The 19,276-nt window shown below is 40.8% G+C and overlaps 3 protein-coding genes across 4 annotated transcripts; all 3 read right to left on the bottom strand.

Moving 5' to 3' along the window:
• Positions 1–813: 813 nt before the first annotated feature.
• Positions 814–5,018, bottom strand: LOC117779366 (serine/threonine-protein kinase/endoribonuclease IRE1). 2 transcript variants are annotated; one of them, XR_004616995.1, is made up of 7 exons: positions 4,431–5,018; positions 3,772–3,935; positions 3,463–3,686; positions 2,655–2,784; positions 2,451–2,551; positions 1,227–1,555; positions 814–1,192 (listed from the first exon to the last, which is right to left on the bottom strand). XR_004616995.1 is itself a non-coding variant. In XM_034615491.1 (6 exons), the coding sequence occupies exons 1-6, from the start codon at positions 4,717–4,719 to the stop codon at positions 1,315–1,317; spliced, it is 1,149 nt and encodes a 382-aa protein (XP_034471382.1). In that variant the 5' UTR covers positions 4,720–5,018; the 3' UTR covers positions 814–1,314. The 2 variants fall into 2 exon arrangements, 1 of the variants encoding a protein (XP_034471382.1); XM_034615491.1 differs by having other exon boundaries at positions 814–1,555.
• LOC117752163 lies at positions 4,755–8,658 on the bottom strand. The gene is made up of 3 exons (XM_034569354.1): positions 8,516–8,658; positions 5,011–6,261; positions 4,755–4,793 (listed from the first exon to the last, which is right to left on the bottom strand). The coding sequence occupies exons 2-3, from the start codon at positions 6,241–6,243 to the stop codon at positions 4,755–4,757; spliced, it is 1,272 nt and encodes a 423-aa protein (XP_034425245.1). The 5' UTR covers positions 6,244–6,261; positions 8,516–8,658.
• Positions 8,659–9,819: 1,161 nt separating this feature from the next.
• Positions 9,820–15,247, bottom strand: lgi2a (leucine-rich repeat LGI family, member 2a). Its single transcript, XM_034615489.1, has 8 exons — positions 15,068–15,247; positions 14,789–14,860; positions 14,067–14,138; positions 13,221–13,292; positions 12,859–12,930; positions 12,529–12,698; positions 12,173–12,337; positions 9,820–12,089 (listed from the first exon to the last, which is right to left on the bottom strand). Exons 1-8 carry the CDS (start codon positions 15,244–15,246, stop codon positions 11,272–11,274), a joined length of 1,620 nt encoding a protein of 539 aa, XP_034471380.1. The 5' UTR covers position 15,247; the 3' UTR covers positions 9,820–11,271.
• Between the last annotated feature and the right edge of the window lie 4,029 nt (positions 15,248–19,276).

Genomic DNA, 19,276 nt, shown 5'->3' with positions numbered 1-19,276 from the left:
AAAATGTTTGTTCATAAAGTAAGAAAGAGAAACGGAAAATAATGATTTGTGGCATAAAAAGATATATAATGAATTCTTTGAATATTAAATGATAGAAGTATGTACAAACACCAGGTTGATTATGGTAGAGAAAGCAGCTACTAACTATGACAGTGATTCTTCAGCAGGTAATTTAAAGTCTGTCTTGAAATGTGCAATGGATTAAGGTATGTACAAACACACCTGATGAGGCTGTCAGAATAAAAGCTATACTGATCTGCTTTAACTTATTGTGGGTTGGCCTAATTTAAGTTCACTTTCTTCTTTCAATTCGTCAATCATGCTTCTATGGCGAAGCTAGCGTTGACTTGTGAAATGATGCATATACTTACAACAGTAACAACCAACTTTTTGTTGGAGCATAGAGAGAGTGCAGATACAACAAATCACTACTCAGTGAGGCTACATCTTCTTTCTTCTTCAGCTCAGAGGAATAACACACAGAGGAACAACTGCTAACGCTTTAGAGAAACCATGAAACAAGAACAGGTTGTGCATCATTGAACACGATGTGAGCCTATACTACTAAATAGATAAAGATAAAAGATCACGCTGAGGAAAAACACGCTCAATTATTATTTCTTGGCGATTGTTGATTTCTCACTTTTATTGCACTTAGAGCCAATTCAATTCCACAGATCTTTCTATATCAGCAAAATCTGCTGAAATTGACACAATGAATGTGTAAAATCTGAACAAAATGATTTTAAAATACAGTGAATCGGAATGGCACATGGTCGAGCACATATTTCTGCAAAAGGTCCAACAGTCCCATTAACTTCTGCACTAAATATGTAATGTTTGTTTGTAAAAAGGTCGAAAACAATTGAATATATATATATATATAATCTGCTGTTTCCCTAAACAGACATTCAAATTCGACTCAAAACGACTCTGGAGCCGCGTTCACGTTTGCACCCACACAAGCTCTCGCACAAGGGTACGCGCAGGGTGGGCAGTAGCATCACATGAACACAACAAAACAAGATAAAACATTTCTTACAATCATATTTTTACATGTTTGGATAGATCAAGTATTTTTGAGTATAATATTAAAAAAGAGAAACGTTTTAAGAACAATACAAAATCTCAACAAGCTAAAATGACTCTAAACTAATTTTCTTATATATATTTTTCGTTTGAGTGGTTTAATCAGTCAACTTAAATTGCAGCCTAAAAATATTAATTTGTATTCAAACTGCCTGTTCAAATAGTCTCTATTAATGGTGCAGTTTCATCATCCATTCAGAGTCTGTCCAGGTTTGTTCTACTGGACTAGATACCGCTAGTTGGCTCAGTGAAAGTGTGTTCAGATTCTTGAACTGCAAGGCTGACATGCTCTTCATAGTTTTTGGGTTCCACTTCATGTCTGTTGGCACCTACTGTCTTTTCTGGTTTGAACATTTCCTTCAGGGGATTCTCTAAATTCCACCCTTGCCTTATGGTGAATTTATAAACGCATCCAAAGAGATGGGGAAACAGTGATATCAGATCAACGCTGGCGGCATCATCGGGACTGCAAACAGAGAAGTGGAATAATATTACAAATAAAATCCTGAATGTACAGTGGACCAGTAACTTCTGAACCTTTGGCTTGTGGCCTCTTAAAAAGTATCACTGTCTATTAGCACTGCCTTATCATCAGTTGCACGATGCCAACTGGTTACCTCTGCCAAGGAGCTTATGATTTTGCCCCTGGCCATTTGCTTGTTTGTTGGTTGGTTTGTGTGTTTGTCAGCAGGATTACACAAAATCTACTGAACAGATTTCTTTGAGACTTGGCGGAAGGATGGGACATGGGTGAATAGAGAGCCCATTCAATGTTGGTGCAGATCTAGATAAAGGGTTGGATCCATTAACTTTTCTCCCCTTTCTATAACATTGTGTTTTATGGACATTTTCACAAACTTCCCAGGGAATATGACAAAAATCTGGCATATTGAGGGGGCTGATGGGCCTGTACACAAAATTATCCAGTAACTAAAAAACAAAAGAGATACGAAGATATTTGGGGATAATTATTTCTTGTAATAATTCATATAACAGTGGCAACGAACCGATATATGTGCAGACATATAGTCAACAACTACGTGCAATGTTAAAGTTAAAGTTAGTTCAACTAATACCAATAAATTAATAAAACAGGAGAAAAAATTATTGAATAAATGCAACTTTTTTTTCCCTTTAACTTAAATGTATCACTGAATAAATATTTGTTTGGACGCTTGAAATCCTAAAATGTTTCCAAATACTTATTTGTCAAAATCACAATCTCATAAACATATTTGACTCCTTTGTAAATTCACCTTAAAAGTGGAGGTGAATGGAATTGTGGTGCTCAGGGACGGGACTGAAAACTTGTTAAAAATCTCAATATCACTGTTTTGAGTTTATTCATCCTTTTAACTTACTAGTGCTCCTGGAGGTTTCGCATGAAGCGGAGTAATCCCAGTATGTTTTCTGGGTATGGTTTCTTCTTGTCATCCACCCTCTGCACCAAGTCGGGTGAAAACTACAGTGGCAAACAATTCATATTCACAGTTATACAAGGTGACAAAGTGACTTTGTTAGAACAAAGTGGGGTTTCAAAAGATGATTTTTTATGTTGCAATCACCTCAGTTCTCCACAGATTGTATAAAACACCCTCAGCACATTCATCCAGCATCGAAATCAACTCCTGGTTAACATTTTGTCGGCTTGCCACCTCCTTCTTGTTTCCAACCTTCCTCAAGTATTCTACTTTCCTGAGAAAAAAAAACAAGATTGCACATTTAGGCGGCATGCTTTACAAAAAACATAAACCTTTTCATTGCATGACATTGATTAAAAATGGTAGTATAGATATTCATGGTGATTGACGGAGAAATTGGAGCAAATGAAGAAAAAGTAACAACAAAAGTCCACAGCAGCTTCTCCAGGTGAACCACTTCACTGCATGGCTCCACAGATGGCAATATCTGTGGGCTCGTCCACTGTGTTGGTGGAGACTGAATTGATCTAAAAAACTATGTGATGAACAGCCATGTCACTTAGTACATACATTAAATGGTTTATCCAAATAAATATCCTTGAACTCCTACAGTGCTGTCAAGTCAAACATTACATTTTTCCAATACTCTGATTTAGCCTATGGCCAAACATGTCAGTCAAAGACATTCATATCATTTTCTGAAGATAGTTTGTATTCAATTTCCTTATTATTAGAAAATATTGACATGCTAATATCTTCAACTAAGATGGTGGCCATGGTAAACATTTTACCTACTTGGAATCACCATGTTAACATTAAGCTGGAAGAGCCACAGTGTCTGAAAACAGCCACTGTATGTAAACCTTTGAGTCAACACTATGCTAGCTCTAAAACATAAAGCTGCAGCATCTGAATAATCTGAGATAACTGGCTATGACGAAAGAGATTTTACTTTGTGCTGGTCCAGAAGAAGGGATGACTCAAGCACTCTTCCACTCTGGGTCTGTTCTGTGGTTCTTTATCGATCATCCTCTCGATGAGATCCTTTGCCACCACATCTTGAACGCGGTCCAACTTATACTTCCCCTTTTTAATGTTTGACATACGCTTATAGCGTTCATCACCAAAAGGATGGTGTCCACCGGAGAGGATGAAATAAATCAGCATTCCTGCCACCTGAAAAGTCAGCAACGCAGTTTCATCAACAAAATATTTTGTTTCACTTAATCATAAAGAGAATACATGCAACACAAATACTAACCTGTATATCTGTGCTCGGTTTGTATGGTATGTCTTCATCTTCTTTTAAAGTCTCGGTGGCCATCCAGCCTTCTGTTCCTGCACTGCGTGTGTGATAAGTAGTTTGGTCTTTGGGCAAACGTCTGCTTATGCCAAAATCAGCTAATCTAGCCCTTCCGGTCACATCTGTGAGATAAATGGAGTAGATTGATGCAGTGAAAATAAATCTGTTGTACCACATAAATTCAAATATTTAGTAAATTTTGTTTTGTTATGCTGCGTAGGCACGTTGATGATGTTTTTAACAAGTGATGGATGGTGGCATAGACATAGAAGGTCCCGAAGAAGATGTCAACTGGGAAAGACAAGATCCAATTAGCTTTTGACCGTGAGGGTCGACGCCGGAGTCTCTAAATAAAACCACACAATTTACGCAGTTGAATTTATACATTATGTTCTACTTCCTGATGCTCTACCCTGATGCCACCCATCACCTGAATGCTTCGGACATTTTCCTGTTGTCTGACCTGACATGTCAGACCCGAATAATCTCCTGTCTGTATGTGAAAGGCAAAGTCTGTAGAGTGTCAGGACTCAGTTGTCCTGACATTATCCAGAGTTCATGTTTGAAAACAGCTTTAGTGAATTACATTGTTCTATATATTTGTCTCCTTTACTCACCGATTAAAACATTTTGTGGTTTGAGATCTCGGTGGAGAATTTGTGGCTCTAGACAATGAAGTGACCTTAAACTGTGAAGGACGTCAGAGACAAGTTCCTCTGGACGCAGACTGCCATCATTGTTTCTGATATATTCTTCCAGGGTTTTTTCACAAAGTTGAAGACAAAGATATCCAAAGTTCTCATCTTCTGCAAAGTCAACATATTTCACAACCCAGCTATCGTACAGTTTTGGATGTCGCAGAAGTACTTCCTCATTCTTCAGCACTTGATAGTTGGTTTTAGACATTCTCTTAATTGCAATTTCATGGCCATCACTTCCTCTCAGCCCCAAGAAGACTTCAGTACCATCGCTCCCTTTCGCTACGCGAAAGTCAACATCATTGATGTAAGCAATGCTCCCAATTCTGGTGACTTTACTTTCATCAGTATTTAAGTAGTGTACAAGCCTCTCTAATTTTTCCCTCCACCTCTTGCTAATTTGTAGCCAGTTGTGTGTTCCCGATGCTTCAGCTGGAACTGCTGGATCAGTTGAAGCAATGCAAACTTCATCATTTGGGTCTTGGGTCTTTTTCCTTGCCCCTTCACAATCTTTCAGTCGTCTGAGCACTTCTTTCAGCTTGTCATTCATTTTCATATCTGCAGATTCCAGTTTGTCCTCTGGCACTGACGTTATCCCCACTGATGTAAAGATGCTAACGGCATGTTCAACAGACAACAAGTTTTCAACTATGCCATATGTGTAGACTCGGATGTCAGAGGAGTATTGATCGTTGACAAAAGGAGCAACTGTCCCACACAACTTCTCAATAAAACTGGGATGCCAGCCATTTGTGACTTGTGTTTTCTGTGTTATCACATATAGTGTTGACTGAACAGCTTCTAACAGCTTAATATCAGTTCTCTCTTTGCAGCCAAGTCTTTCCAATAGTTGTGGGATGATAGCCAGTGCTTGCTCAACTGGGATCTGCTCCATTGTGCAAAAGACTGCATGTAAACTCTTTATCGAACAATATACATGTTGCTGATGAATTTTTGGAAGGCGACTCACTGCCCCTGTAATGAAGGAGTTCAAATTTCCAGTTTCTTTCAGCCATTTGATGCTTTCTCTGCAGTATTTGTCTTCATCTGTCCCAGTAACAGTAAAGAGTATTTCAATCATGGTCTGATGACTCTGAGGATCAACCAATAGCATACGACTGTCAAAAGTTCTAAACACTTCTTCTGGTTTTTGTCCGTGTAGCAGAGCAATTTTCAGTTCCACAAAATCCTTTAATTTGGAGGATCGTTCATCTCCACTGGAAGCCAACCTAAAAATTGTCTGAGCTATTTTATGATTGAAAGATTCATCTTCAGGTTTAGTCGCATGTATCAAGTTTACCGGTGCACCAGCAGAGAGGAGCTCTTTCATGACATCATCCCTGTCATAAATGCTGGCTATTTGCAGAGGTGTGAATCGCTGATCCAAACATCCGTTTGGATCAGCGCCCGCATCAAGTAACATCCTTGCAAAAATTCCCGGTGCATTGTGCCATCCAACGTAATGCAAAGGTGTCAAGATCTTTTTGGAAAAAGCATTTGGATCGCCATTCTCCTTTAGAAGGTAAATGCCAATATCACTCTTTTGATATACAACAGCAGCAATCAGTGGGGTTATAAAATGACCCAACTCATTGCAGGGGAACAGTCCATTAATGTCATTGTCCCTCAGTAATTTTTTGAGACTCTTGAGGTCGTCTTGAATTACACACTGTATTACAGGATGTGTTGACGTTGGAGAGATTTTCAGTTTAATCTCTAGTAGACAATCCATTTCTCTGCTTCAGATTACCTGTGGGCAGACAAACATCATCATTATTAATACATGTGATGCCTTTGTAAACTTATGAGTTGAGCAGCCAAAAGGCTACTCTGGATATTTTAGCACAGTGGCTACGTGAGTATTTCAAATTGAATCCACAACAAAGTGGAATGAACACTACTGTACCAATGTCCATCTGCATCATTTTCAGTGCTTTTGGACACTTAAATTAAGTTTCCATTTCCCACCACTGTATTAAAATGGATTACCCCCCCCAAGGAGGTTATGATTTGGTTGCTGGGTTAGTTGGTCAGCAGGATTATGCACAAACTACTTAGCGGTTTTCCACGAAATTTGGTGGAAGGATGTGACAGGTCAAGAAAAAAACAATAAAATTTAGGCACAGATTTCTTTTACATTGCAAGACAGAATTTTTTTGACATTTTCACCAATTTCCCAGGACCTTGGGTCTAGTTAGGGGACTGATATCAAGGACTGTGTGCAACTCGGTGCAGTTTGACTGAATTTAAGCAGACAGTTTGGCCTTGGCATAGGTACACGTTCTATTGAGAGCCATTCTAGTTCAAAACTGAGAACAATTACATCAGAAAGTGGCTACATGGATACATGGATGCAAGCCGTTCCCTCAGTTTAACAAACCACTTGACGCATGTAACCATATGTAGTATGATTATGATACTACATAAATCAATATGTTTTGTTGTTCATCTTTATATACAGTCTATGTTTTTACTTGAAACCTAGGGGTGGGTGATATATATCGTCTACGATAATGTCTTCATTGTTGTTTTAACGATGTGCAATCTCACGTTATCGAGATAATGATGATCCATGCGTCACACATTCACGCTCTGCATGTACAATATATTTGGCCGATCAGATGTAGCCCTGCTGCTCTAGATCAGGGATTCCCAAAGTGTGGTGCAGGGGTGCGCGAGCTGCCTCTAGGGGGTGCGCGAGAGGAAAAATGTAATGGTGCTCTTTCTGCCCCTCCCCCTCCCTCTCTCCCTCTCCCTCTCTCTCTTGCGCCGCGCCATTCTCAAGTGTGCAGCCGCCTGGCTGTTCACACCGGACGCGCATTTCTCCGCGCCGGTCAGCCCGCGATTCTGCTTTCTCCGCTGGTTGTTGTATGCTCCGTTCAATGTAGGGGTTCGGGGGTAAATGATGATGGTCTTCATAGCCGCACCCCTCTCTTTCTCTCTCTGTCTGTCTGCTTGTCTGCTTGTAGTGGATGGGCAGATGGGGAAATTTAATAATGTGAGGGGAAATATCGCCGAAATTGAAACTCCAGGACAACAGCAGGGGAATCCAAAGTATGGGATGCATATTTGATCATTTGTATTCGATATAATATGTCATTTATATCGTTTAAAATCATTTTGCAGGGTGTTTCCTGTCGCGATACACTCGCGGCGAGAGGAAAAAATAGACCTGACGCCGAAACCATAGGTGTGTTCTGATCATGTGGTCATGATTAAAGATGATGCATTTAATGCGTCTATAAATAGGATCTGTTGCGCTTCTTTTTTTCTTAAGGTGTGTGGGATTGGGGGTGGGTGAAACCGGTCGGGATGTAGAAGGGGGTGCGTGGCCTAAAAAGTTGGGGAACCGCTGCTCTAGATGATAAATGAAAGATATTCAGATCATTGAATCAGTGAATCATTGTCGGAAGAAGATAATAAGAAGAGAATAGAGGAAAAACTGAATTTGAAAACAGTTACAGTTTGAAAGTTGATTTGTTTGTCGCCCATTATCAACACTGATCATCACAAAATGGTCGATTCTTTTATTAATGAGTTAAATTCAGAGCTGCGCACTCATGAGCCGCTCGCTCTTTTCCTCTCTCTCTTTCTCTCTCTCTCTCACACACACACCTACAAACATACTCACAAACAAACAGTGTGATCGGGCACATGTATAAACTCAGTCTGGGTAAAAACAACAGACTTTATAAACTTAGTAAAAGTACGTAGAGCGCTCCATTTGGTTTGACGCAGTTGAGGACTTCCTTAGCTAAACCGAGGCCACAGATTATTAAACCGAGGCCACAGATTATTAAACTGAGGGAACGGACTTTTTTTCATTCCTTCACCTGATACCAGGGGGCTCCGTACATTTGTTCTAACGGGGCTATGATTGTTATCGACAGACCGGAAGATACACGTTATAATACCGAGTCCTGGTGTTTAGTTTATAATCTGACTTGTATTGAAGGAGATGCAGTTGATCTACCAGCAGAGGAATGGAGGGGAAGTTTACTTACAGTGACGAAGTGAAGTGTCTCCTGTAGAAAGAAGAATCGAAACTTAACATACTGTTCGTTTCCTGTATTTCTGTCTCTCTTTCTTGCTCCTCCCAAACAATACAAGTGACAACGTCACCCATTGGTTTGTGAACTGCCGTCATGAAGCCGAGAGTTTGGAATTAGTTGTTTATGTACAGTCTATGCAACAGTCTTGATTATGGGACTGGGAGATCCCGCCCACACTTTTATAGTTTCACTTTGATGGTTTTCGTTGAAGTCACTCCACACCTTGATCTCTGAGTTTCCTGTCACTGAAGTCTGAATGAAGGAATGATGAAAATGCTCATAAGATTATTTGAGTGCAGACCCAGTCATGAGTTTAACAAGCAGCAAGCTTTTCTGCCCTCAGTTCTGTATTTCAGGTTACACACAGGTTGCAGTGTGTAGAATCTAGTGACATAAAGTGGTGAAGTGTCATGTTGCAGCTGAATACCCCTCACCTCATCCTCCCCTTCAAAACATGAAAGACAACCTGTGGTAACCTTCAGTTTTCATAAAAACTCAAAGGGTGTTTAGTTTGTCCAGTCTGGGCTACTACAAGAAACATGGTGGCCTCCAAAGAGAGGACCCCCCCCCCCCCCCCCCCCATGTAAATATAAAGTATTTCAATATAAAGGGCCCATTCTAGGATCAAATACAACAATTTGTATAATTTAGAAGAAAACGAATCCATCCTAGTGATGAAAACATCACTAGGATTATTTTATATCAAATTGCTGTCATTAGATCCCTTTCACCTAAATCTTACACACTGGACCTTTAATCGGTAGCTGTTGAGGCCTGTATGTAGCCTGACAGGTTGCCCTACCTTATCCCAAATAGGTTATGTTTTCCCACTGGTCTATTGGGGTAAATGGATTAAATGAGCTGTGTTTACAGTATATATGCTTTTCCAGTCTTATCAACCACTCAAAATGCTTCACACACACTTTCATACAGAGCTTTGTCTATCACACACCATTGATACACCGTCGAACTCTTTCTACCACCTCAGAGAAAGTTGAAAGAAACCTTTGCCCTAAAACACATCTGTTTCTTTCCGTTGCTGCGTATTAGCTGATTAAAAGTGTTATATACTTCCCTGCAAGTGCTGATGACTATTCTTTTGCCATTTCTGTAACTTTAAGCTTCCATATATTTTGACTTTTCACTTGAACATTATGGGGAGAAAATTAGCAAAATGAGAGCGATTACAAAGTATCTCGTGTCAATAGTTTCATCATCCTAATGATCAATGCGCGATAGAACACACCTCACAATCATATATTTACACATTTATTTTCATACACAACTAATTAAACTTCCAGTATATTTTGAGAATAACATTCAATACGTTTAAAACTAAATAATAGAAAAGAATCTGCATGTTGTAAAGCCTTCATATTCCCTTATGTTTTTTTTTTAATTGCAATACCATTCACTTAATAAGGAGAAGTACTTTTTGAATTCTGATTTTGTTAGGTTCATCTTAAAAGAATTTGGCAAACACCCTTTTTTGAGTGTCATGCTCTTGCAAGCTGCGGTAACATTTCATTTAGTTTTCTTTAAAGTAAGTGCAAAGATCTCTTGGGATTTCTGGCTGACAGACAGGTAGTGGCATTGCTGTCCTTGTTTTATGTACATTTCGTTGCTTGTGAGTCAACATTTTCAAAGAACAGAAAGACGGACAGAAAAAGTATCCCAACTCAAGTGGATATATATATACATAGATTTAGTTTTCTTTAATTTTCAGACACATATTTGTCCTCGGAAGAATGTATTTATTTGTTTGAGTCCACTGACTTCAGCTATGTGGAGCCTTTTCTTAGTGATAGCCTAAAAAAAAGGTTACAAAGTTAGCAGTCCAACAACTGGTGCTATTTTTACAAACTTGTAAGTAGGTGGAATTTCCCTGACATCACCTAAACACACCTAATGTCTAGTTTGCCACTTTAAGTACCTCTGAGCTAAAATTGTATCTAACTGGGGATTTTCTATTCATATACATTTATCTAAGAAGGCATTAAACTATATGAAGTCCTGAATAATTCACCCCCAAAAAACACTTACTTTTCTTACTTCTTACTGTGTGCGATATCATCTCTAGCACCCAGTAACCTTTTCCACTAAACTACACTCTAAAAACTGTGATCTCAGCTATGATAATTAAAGGTTTGTGCTTTCATTACATTCCCTGTGTGAAAAAAGCAAAGGGGTGTGATACTTTATCACGGCCAGCGGGAGGCACTGTGGGTCCATGAAACCCAGAAGGCAACATCCTGTACATTACCACCGGAACATGAGGTAGGTGGCAACCAAACCTGTTCCATCCTCAAATGTCCCAAATGGGAATAAATCAATATTTGTAACATGATATTTCTCTGAGGTTCTGGTTATTTCTGTATGGGTATAAAACCGTTAACAAAGGGGATAGTAAACACAAATCTATACATCCAAATGGATCAATTTTCTACCCTCAGGAATGTCAGCTGGATTTTCAGGGGGAGCTGCTTTTTACATTTACCAACCCCTCTTCTCCTCTTAAAAACTCAGATCTCTGAAAGTCTGAGAGACCACAAGGACAAGCCATTGAGAAATAGTAGAGACACCTTTAGGAACTCAACAAATTCCAAACACTACTTGACCCAGCTCAGAAAACCCTCTTGTCCCTCCACAAATATATCTTTGTCGTGGAAGACGTTAGATTGCGGGAGGGGCAATAAGGCACAGCCCCTTCACAAGCTCAAGTCAATGATGATGTGCTCATAGATCTGTGTGTTTCCCTTAAAGCTAGAGGCAAAGATGAAGTCCCTGCGGTCAGTGGGAACCACAGTGAAGGAGCGCGGCGCCTGGATGTACACCTCCTTGAAGCGGTCAAAGAGTTTCTTGTCATCATCCCACAGGTAGATCTGTGAGAAGGTGTAGTCACTTCCCAGGGCCAGGTAGATGCTTTCTTTGAAAGAGAACGGCTGCAGAATCATGGAGCCTCGTGAGGGCAAAGCCTGGATCTCTGCAAACTGTTTGGCACCCCAGCGCAGAACTTTGGAGTCTCCAATGTAGCGTGTCATAGCGAGGTAGAGTTCCCCCTTGATCCGAAAGTGCTTCACAGCTACTACATCCTCCATGTTGGGGATCTCGCCCTGCAGGACAAACTTCTGGTTGCTCCGGCTCCACTGGTAGATCACAGGCACCTGCGAGCGGCTTGCCAAAATAAGGTGGGCCTTCCCATCCAAGTCCAAGAACTCTGCATCCGTGTCGCGGTACCACTCATGCAGCGACTGGTATGAATAAAAGCCCTTATTGTTCCATTTGTAGAGGGTGGACAGGCCCGCTTTGGAGCTGTCAGCGATCACAAAGAACCAGTCAGAGCCTATCTGGAAGGCCTCAATGTCATTGGGCTTAGAGATCTTGGACACCTCAATGTCCTGGAACTTGCTGAACCTGCTTTGGTCCTCATCAAACCTGTAGATGTGGGAACCTCCAAAGAGCTGAGCCACGATGACAAACACCTGGTCTTCGATGACAACCGACTTGCAACCCACAATGGACTGACCTGAAAGGCAGGATAAGGAAACGAATAAGCTGATGGCATTAGCGTAAAAGTCCACCAGGGTACTGTTGTTATCTTTGTCATACCTGTGATGTTATCATAGGTCCTGAAATTCATCTCTATGTGGTCCCATTGCAAAACCATGCAGCTCTCGATGCTGGGAGCAGCAATAGTCACATAGACATCATTCTTATAACTGAATGTGTCAACAGACAGAGATTCAGATGTCACAGATTGATGGAGGACAAAATCTGTAACAAAGACAAGAAGATTCCTGAATTCAAATGTGCACAAAGAAACAAATTCAAAAAATTGGTCACTTTAAAAAGGATAAACACAACAATCAACACATTTGTCTTTTCTGTAGACGGCCTACTGTTTACTATGTCAGACTGGGGTAAGATGGTTGATATTGATGCCAGCTGGCTCCAGTGTTTCTCACCCGTTGAGATGCACTCGTTGTGCAGGCTGGCCATGTCATTGAGGCGCTTGTCCTTCATTTCCTCCGGTCCGGCACACACGACATCGGACACCGTGGCGTTGGTGTTCTTCAGCCACGTCATCAGCCACTTGGCACGGCAGTCACACTCGAAGGCGTTGCCCCGCAGGTCCCTGTGGAAGGGGAAAACCGAGCGTCATAGCCGAGAAACAACGTAGCCAAGCCAGAAGTGCCGTGGAAGAATAAAGTTAGGGGGAAGAAGATATATATTGTTCGCAGGATAGATTCGTACGACAACAGGGGACATTATTCGGTGCTATGTGACATACTTACAGCTCTATTAGTGATTCCAGGTCAATGAAGATGTCCCTGGGCAAGGAGTTAATTTTATTGTTTGACAAAGACCTAGAAAGAGCATCAATAAATCAATAATAAAATCAATAATTCAAAGATATACAACATGAGACAATCATAATTACTTTTCAAGCAAATGGGTGAAGACAACGTTTCAGATTAATATTCAAATCTAGATAATTAATAATAATAATAATCATTCTGAATATCTCTGTCAACGTTCAACATTGTTATCAGTGTACTATTTAGCATCACGTCTAGTGTCACAGTTATTCTACATTAAAAATTACTTCAAGCAGATATATATTAGACTTAATTAATTAAGATTCGTTGAAACATACAAGTGAGTCAAGTCCCTGAGTCCCCTGAAGGCATATTTGGATGCGGTCTCTATCTTATTACTCTCGATGAACCTGTGGAAGATAAAAAAAAAAAAAAAAAGGGAAAATACTGTGAATTGTGTGATAAATCTAGAATATGTCACAACTGCAATTTACTCATTGTGTATAACTGATAATTCAAATCAAGCATTTTTGTTTCAAACACATTCAGCCTCAGTTTCTGTCAACAGGGTCCCCCTCTCTGTTCCAGTGGCATCCAAGTCCCACAAAGAATCATTTGGATTCGGACTGTTTTAGTTTTAGACAAGAAGTAACAATGACTTCTGCAACAGTCGTGCAGATACTGACGCCTTCATTTGCTGTACGGCAACACTGGAAGTACGTGGATTTGTTGACAGGCAGTGGAACTTCGGGTGCATCACTTTTAATAGGTTGAAGTGGCTCAGTTATTGAAGGTAAAATATTTTTGTCAGGATGTGCACATACACTCTAGTGATGAAAACATTATATCTGTTTTTTAAATAAAAGAAAAACTGTAAAATGACACTTAAAGCCGTGTGATGAACTGTAATAAATGCATTAGTTTCTGCTTGTAATTATGTTTGGAATCCCAACAATAGATTTGTAATCTGTTATCTAGAAAATGGTTGTTGCCAAATGATTGAAGATTTTTATTTTTTACCAGGGTAAGAAACTAAATTCCACCAGAGGGCGTGTGATCCACACTTTCTCATTCACTCTGAAAAACCAACATCCAACCACATAACCTCATCATACCCATAACAACACTCCCGTTAGATGGTTTGGTTGTGTTATATTAAAGCATGCAACGAGAGAGGAACTCACAGGTACTCCAGATGTGAGAGGCCCGAGAACGCATCATCCCTTATAGTTGTTAGAGAGTTGGAATTCAAAAGCCTGCAATGAAGAATAAAACACACATATTAACAGGAGCCGACATTATGCATGGTTTTATGCTTAATGTCGGAAAAACAGAGCAGAGGGAAAAACACTTCATGCAAAAACACAGTGACTACATGACATGACCAAGGTTTTCTGACCCTCTTCAAACACACATACACCACAAGATGTAAATCACATCAGTTTGGTTAAGTGCTCTACATCTGCCACGCCTTTGTTTATGCTGACATCACAGCCATCTCTGGTGGAGTCACACTGCAGATTGATGGCCTCTGCTTAAGTAGACTACAATATGGCCTGGGACGGCACCGACGGCTCCACACTTCACTTCCATTATTCATCTGCAGGTGTCCAACGGCAGCTCCCTGCTAATAGCTTTAACATGCACTAAACAGATGCATCACTGTGCATGCATCTGCAGAAAGTCAGCCACAGGACACATAAGCCTTAATTGATTTATGCTATGTTAACAATGGGTTTGGTCATATGCAATGCAGCTTTACACGGTCAGATTCCATGTACCACTGCTCCACTGGGCAGTGGGGTGCATTTAAGCTTCGGAAATTCCAAAGGAGTTTGGAAATCTGCATCTGCACAGGAGCCCTATGGCTTCAAGTTCAGGGGGGAGAAATGGAAGGTGTTCTTACAGCAGCTGGAGAGACGGCATGTGAGCAAACATCGCTTCTTTGACCTCGGAGAAAGTCCCATTCACGATGCTCCTGAAGGGGGGGAAAAAGCAGAGCATGAAGAGGTAAGGAGATGCTGAAAAGTGATGAACTGAGGCGCAGGAGGCAGCGAGGACTGCATTGCCTCCCATATTTTGTCAAATGGTGCAAAACCAGGGATAACACTTGAATATCTCATACGTGCATGTATGATTTAGTAAAATAAAAAATAAACGATCACATGGTGGAGAGGCTACTCACAGAGAATTGATCTCGTTGGGGGAGATCCTCGGGACATAGGAGGACCCGACGCACATGATCGACTCCTTGGAGCAGCTGCATGTTGAAGGGCATCGGAAAGCCTTCTTGAAAAGAGCCGGCTGACACAGGCAGCACAGCGACACGGAGAGCAAAGCCCACATCTTGACAGCTGGCATCATCTTGCCTGGCGGGCTCGCATGTGTGGAGGCAGCAGCAGCAGCAGATGATGATGATGATGATGATGGTGGTGGTGGTACAGTGGCACCGCGCGTTTCCACCCTGCACCATGAAAATGCTGCACTGGCTCCCTGACATCAGCAAATCAGCTGCAGCTCGCTCCCCTCCGTCCACTTTAATTATTTATCACGCCACCACGGCTGCAGCCCGGGGAACTGCTGGTTAAACAACCATGCGCCATGGAGGAAAATAGCGACTCGAGGAAGCTGGACATCTGGTAACCTGTGCGTTGTTTAAAATCGCACTTTTAAAAAAAAGGAGGTTATCTTTTATTTAATGTAGTTTCAATACTTGCGCAAATGTAATGTTTCAAAAAATTAATTTACAAGGACCTCAGGCATTTTCTTTTTATTTGACAAATCCGGAATCTGCTTGTGTTATTTCTGGACATGTTTTTTGCCCCCAACACATGATTCACAAACAAATACATCCCATTAAAGACTCAACTGGGCATAATGCATTGGTTGATGTGTTATTACACAGGACACACCAGTGGAGCCCTCCACCAGCCACACGCTCCCAGGGGCGCAGAACTGCAGCACCATGGACAGTGCCTCTGAGCGTTTCAAACGAGCAAAGCTTTATTGATACTCGAACAGTGCCTCTTCTCAATTGGTCTGTGTCAATGCTCTGGGTCTACTTCAGATTTATCCCTCGTCATTAGTGAGTCCTCCTTAGACAGTTCCACAATGTACTGTCACTTTTGTATTGTTCATGTGCTGGACGTTGTGTGCAGAGCTTTTTTAGAAACGGTCTGTGGTGCAGAGTGAGGTTCATCCTGCCTGGTTTATCTGCAATGACGATTTTACAGTCAGTGTTTTTCATAAAATGAAACTGAATTTGCTTTGTTCCTGTTCATGTGTGCGGCTTATATATATACGAATTTGAATGTAAATGTAATTAAATTACCGAACTGATGAGATGTTTGTGGAATTAGTAGGTGGGTAGCACATCTCCTTCCGAGGGGAAGCACAGAGCAGCAACCATGGAAGTTGTAACCACAAAACTATGTGGAAAGTGCAAAGCAAAACAAAGACACAAATTAATAAGTAGGAGTAAAATAAAAATAATAAGTGAATATATGGTAAATCGGATTTTGGAGCACCTCTAATGTGATTGGGTAAATTATTTCTGTCGCTTTTCAAACTGCATACAGAGCCTATCTAAGTGCTATGTAGTCCATACATACTGTAAGCATAGCGTATATATGGTCAGAGACACCGCATTTAGCAAACTGCTACAAGAGGCTTTTTAGAATTATGTGAAAAATCCTTGGACAGTGCAACAAGGAATGAAGGAAGGCAGAAAGGAAGGAGGAAAGGAAACAGAGGAAGAATGAATGAAAGAAAGAGTCACTAAAGAAACAAACAAGGAAAGACAAAGTGAAAGACAAAGAAAGAAAGACACAGACATAAAGACCGACAGACAGACAGAAAGAAAGTCACTAAAGAAAGCACAAACAAGGAAAGACAAAAAAAGAAATAGTCACTAAAACTGAAAGAAAAAGAAAGAAATAAAGAACCAAAGAGTCACTAAGTTAAGACTTTACAGAGAATTTAAAAGAAAGATAAACTCAAAATAAAAACATAAACATATCAAGACAGACAGACCATAATAATCTACAATAACAAATTTCACAAACTCACAACTATTCCATCAGCAACCAATCCTGCGTTTAACTGTGTGTACACCAGGATGTTTTAGAGCTTTGTCAAACATTTCCATTCACTTTAAACCTTTACAGTACTCTTTAGTGTATCATACAAAAGAAACATGGGACTCACTTTTTAAAAATCACACTGTTCACATCATCTGTTTACCTCGAGAATATTTCTGGATTTGCCAAAGGCCAGAGAAAGTAACTGGTTCTCGTTTCAATTTCAGCAAATTATTTATCATTTCGAACGTATATATTTATTATAAATGCATCCATTTGTTGTTAATTTGACATGTACATTGCTACAAGAGAACTTTAAGACTTCAAATGAATATAACAAACTTTTAGAAGAATTGCAATTATGCTCCTGCTCACGTCACTTGAATGGGACAAAGTTAGACTTTTATTTGTTAAGTACTGGCTCTGATATTTAAGCATAATTAAAACGATAAGGAGGTAAACTGTGGTCCGTCTGGTGTCATGTTCGTGCCACTCTGGCTCTACATCATTACTGAACTTCCACCTGGCAGCTGCTGGGGGCCAGGAGTGAAGGAGCAGCAGCATCCCTGGGTTACTCAAGACCTGAGTGACGTGTTTTTACAGGCAGCCTATTTTGGGTGAGGAAGGGACACAGGTGAACAATCATATAAGGGAAACCGGACACGGCGAGAATCTATAGCCTTTTAAACACTGAAAAAATGGATGAAAAAAAGTCAACGTATTGCTCGGTGCGAGTTCCTGTGAGGTTGCCATTTTCTGATTTACACACTGCAGCAGACTTGATCAATAGAGGAGTCGTTTAAAACTGTCCCTGACAACCTATTCTCACAGCGTCTCTGCAGCATCAGCAAAAGACGTGGGAACAGGGGACGGAGAGAGAAGAGCGGGGAAAGAAAAGGCACGTCGTGTTGTCTGAGCTGTTGCACATACAGAGGATGAGGAGCCTCTTCAAAAGGAAACAAAATCTCTTTTGTGTTTTGCGAAAGCCACTTTTGCTTTTCAGGGCACTGCACTGTACCGCTCAGTGTTTTCCCACTATATTCTGTTAATGGTTCAGTCCAGTGTAGGAGCAGAGAAAGTGTGCTGACACAGCACCCTGTATTCATCTGATTCCAGCCCACCTTCCCCCGATTGCGAATGCGTGTGAGAAACCAACGTCTGCTCACTGCGTTCATTGCTCAACCTGGGAACAGCGTGGATGCAGCAGCCGTGGCGGTCCGTACCTCCACTTCTGAGCCAAACATCGAGTGTTTCGTCTCTAAAACACACGGTGGGGGTCTGCTTGACGTGTCCCAAGATTTTCAGAGTGCAATCGACCTTGACGAGCAGCAGCAGATGAGGGGGAGAGCACGGGAAGAATTTGGACAAAGCAATATAGATTCGTAGTCAGTCAGAGAGGCTTTAGTGGGAGTCTATGTTTGGTGCCTGAGGGGCCAATCTGTCCTAATGACGGAGAGTACCGGGGAAATCGGCAGAGGACGCAAGAAATGTGAAAATATAGAAATCAACTCCACCTGCATGGTGAGGTTCTGACTGAAATTTATCCTGTGCTGTTAAACAGTATAACGTAGGTTGTATGCCTCCAACAACCAGTGCAGTTTTTGAGCTTTTACCACTGAAATCACATCATCTTTGAGTCCAAGTGACAACTGGTCAAAATTTGCAGGAATTCCCTAGAGGTAGACTTTAAATATCCTGTTCAAGATGCCAATAAAATGATTTAAGAGGCCACTCTGACCTTTGACTTCCCAAATCAAATCAGTGAATCCGTGACTCCGAGTGAACGTTTGTACCAAATTTCAAGAAATTCCCTCACGGTGTTCTTGAGATACCGTGTTCACAAAAATGTGACGGATGGACGTACCAGACCTAATGCCTCTGGCCACTAGTTGTCGCCGGCACAGAGCGGAACTAATGATAAAAAAAAAAAAAAGTACAAAAGGTTGCTCAGTCCTGTTTTTTCCAACTTCGGTTCATTTCATTTAGCCTCGCATTCGAGGACTGACACAGGGACTATGCTTAGATTTTTTTTTTTGATTTCTGTAATGCATATCACTAGTTCAAGAAAACATGGTCAAATAATCCACTTCTCTGAGTCTTAAATGGTCAATGTTACATACTTTGCACAACAGTGCACATGTCCTACTCTACATACAGGAGAGATCAATGTTTGCTGTACTTCATTGATTAGCTGCTACTTGCGAGCCTGAAAATAAATGAGCTAATCCAATATACAGGCTTCAGATGGAGTTAATGTTTCAGCGGCGCTCGCATTACAATACACAGCAGAAGACAGAGTGCAACATACTACTGTT

Source organism: Hippoglossus hippoglossus, chromosome 18 (assembly GCF_009819705.1).
Source record: "Hippoglossus hippoglossus isolate fHipHip1 chromosome 18, fHipHip1.pri, whole genome shotgun sequence".
Taxonomy (NCBI): domain Eukaryota; kingdom Metazoa; phylum Chordata; class Actinopteri; order Pleuronectiformes; family Pleuronectidae; genus Hippoglossus; species Hippoglossus hippoglossus.
This window is presented reverse-complemented; position numbering and strand designations above follow the sequence as displayed.

What these genes read in the sequence shown, in the direction of transcription:
- LOC117752163 (XM_034569354.1), bottom strand. Translation starts at nt 6,243, where the DNA reads ATGGATTGTCTACTAGAGATTAAACTGAAAATCTCTCCAACGTCAACA. An exon ending in GACTGAAAGATTGTGAAGGG is followed by an intron (nt 4,794 to 5,010) that starts GCAAGGAAAAAG and finishes ACTTTCGCGTAG; the next exon opens with CGAAAGGGAGCGATGGTACT.
- LOC117779366 (XM_034615491.1), bottom strand. Translation starts at nt 4,719, where the DNA reads ATGTCTAAAACCAACTATCAAGTGCTGAAGAATGAGGAAGTACTTCTG. An exon ending in AACCGAGCACAGATATACAG is followed by an intron (nt 3,687 to 3,771) that starts GTTAGTATTTGT and finishes CTGACTTTTCAG; the next exon opens with GTGGCAGGAATGCTGATTTA. An exon ending in TTCTTCTGGACCAGCACAAA is followed by an intron (nt 2,785 to 3,462) that starts GTAAAATCTCTT and finishes TTTTTTTCTCAG; the next exon opens with GAAAGTAGAATACTTGAGGA.
- lgi2a (XM_034615489.1), bottom strand. Translation starts at nt 15,246, where the DNA reads ATGATGCCAGCTGTCAAGATGTGGGCTTTGCTCTCCGTGTCGCTGTGC. An exon ending in CTCAGGGACTTGACTCACTT is followed by an intron (nt 12,931 to 13,220) that starts GTATGTTTCAAC and finishes TGCTCTTTCTAG; the next exon opens with GTCTTTGTCAAACAATAAAA. An exon ending in CTGGAATCACTAATAGAGCT is followed by an intron (nt 12,699 to 12,858) that starts GTAAGTATGTCA and finishes CCCCTTCCACAG; the next exon opens with GGACCTGCGGGGCAACGCCT.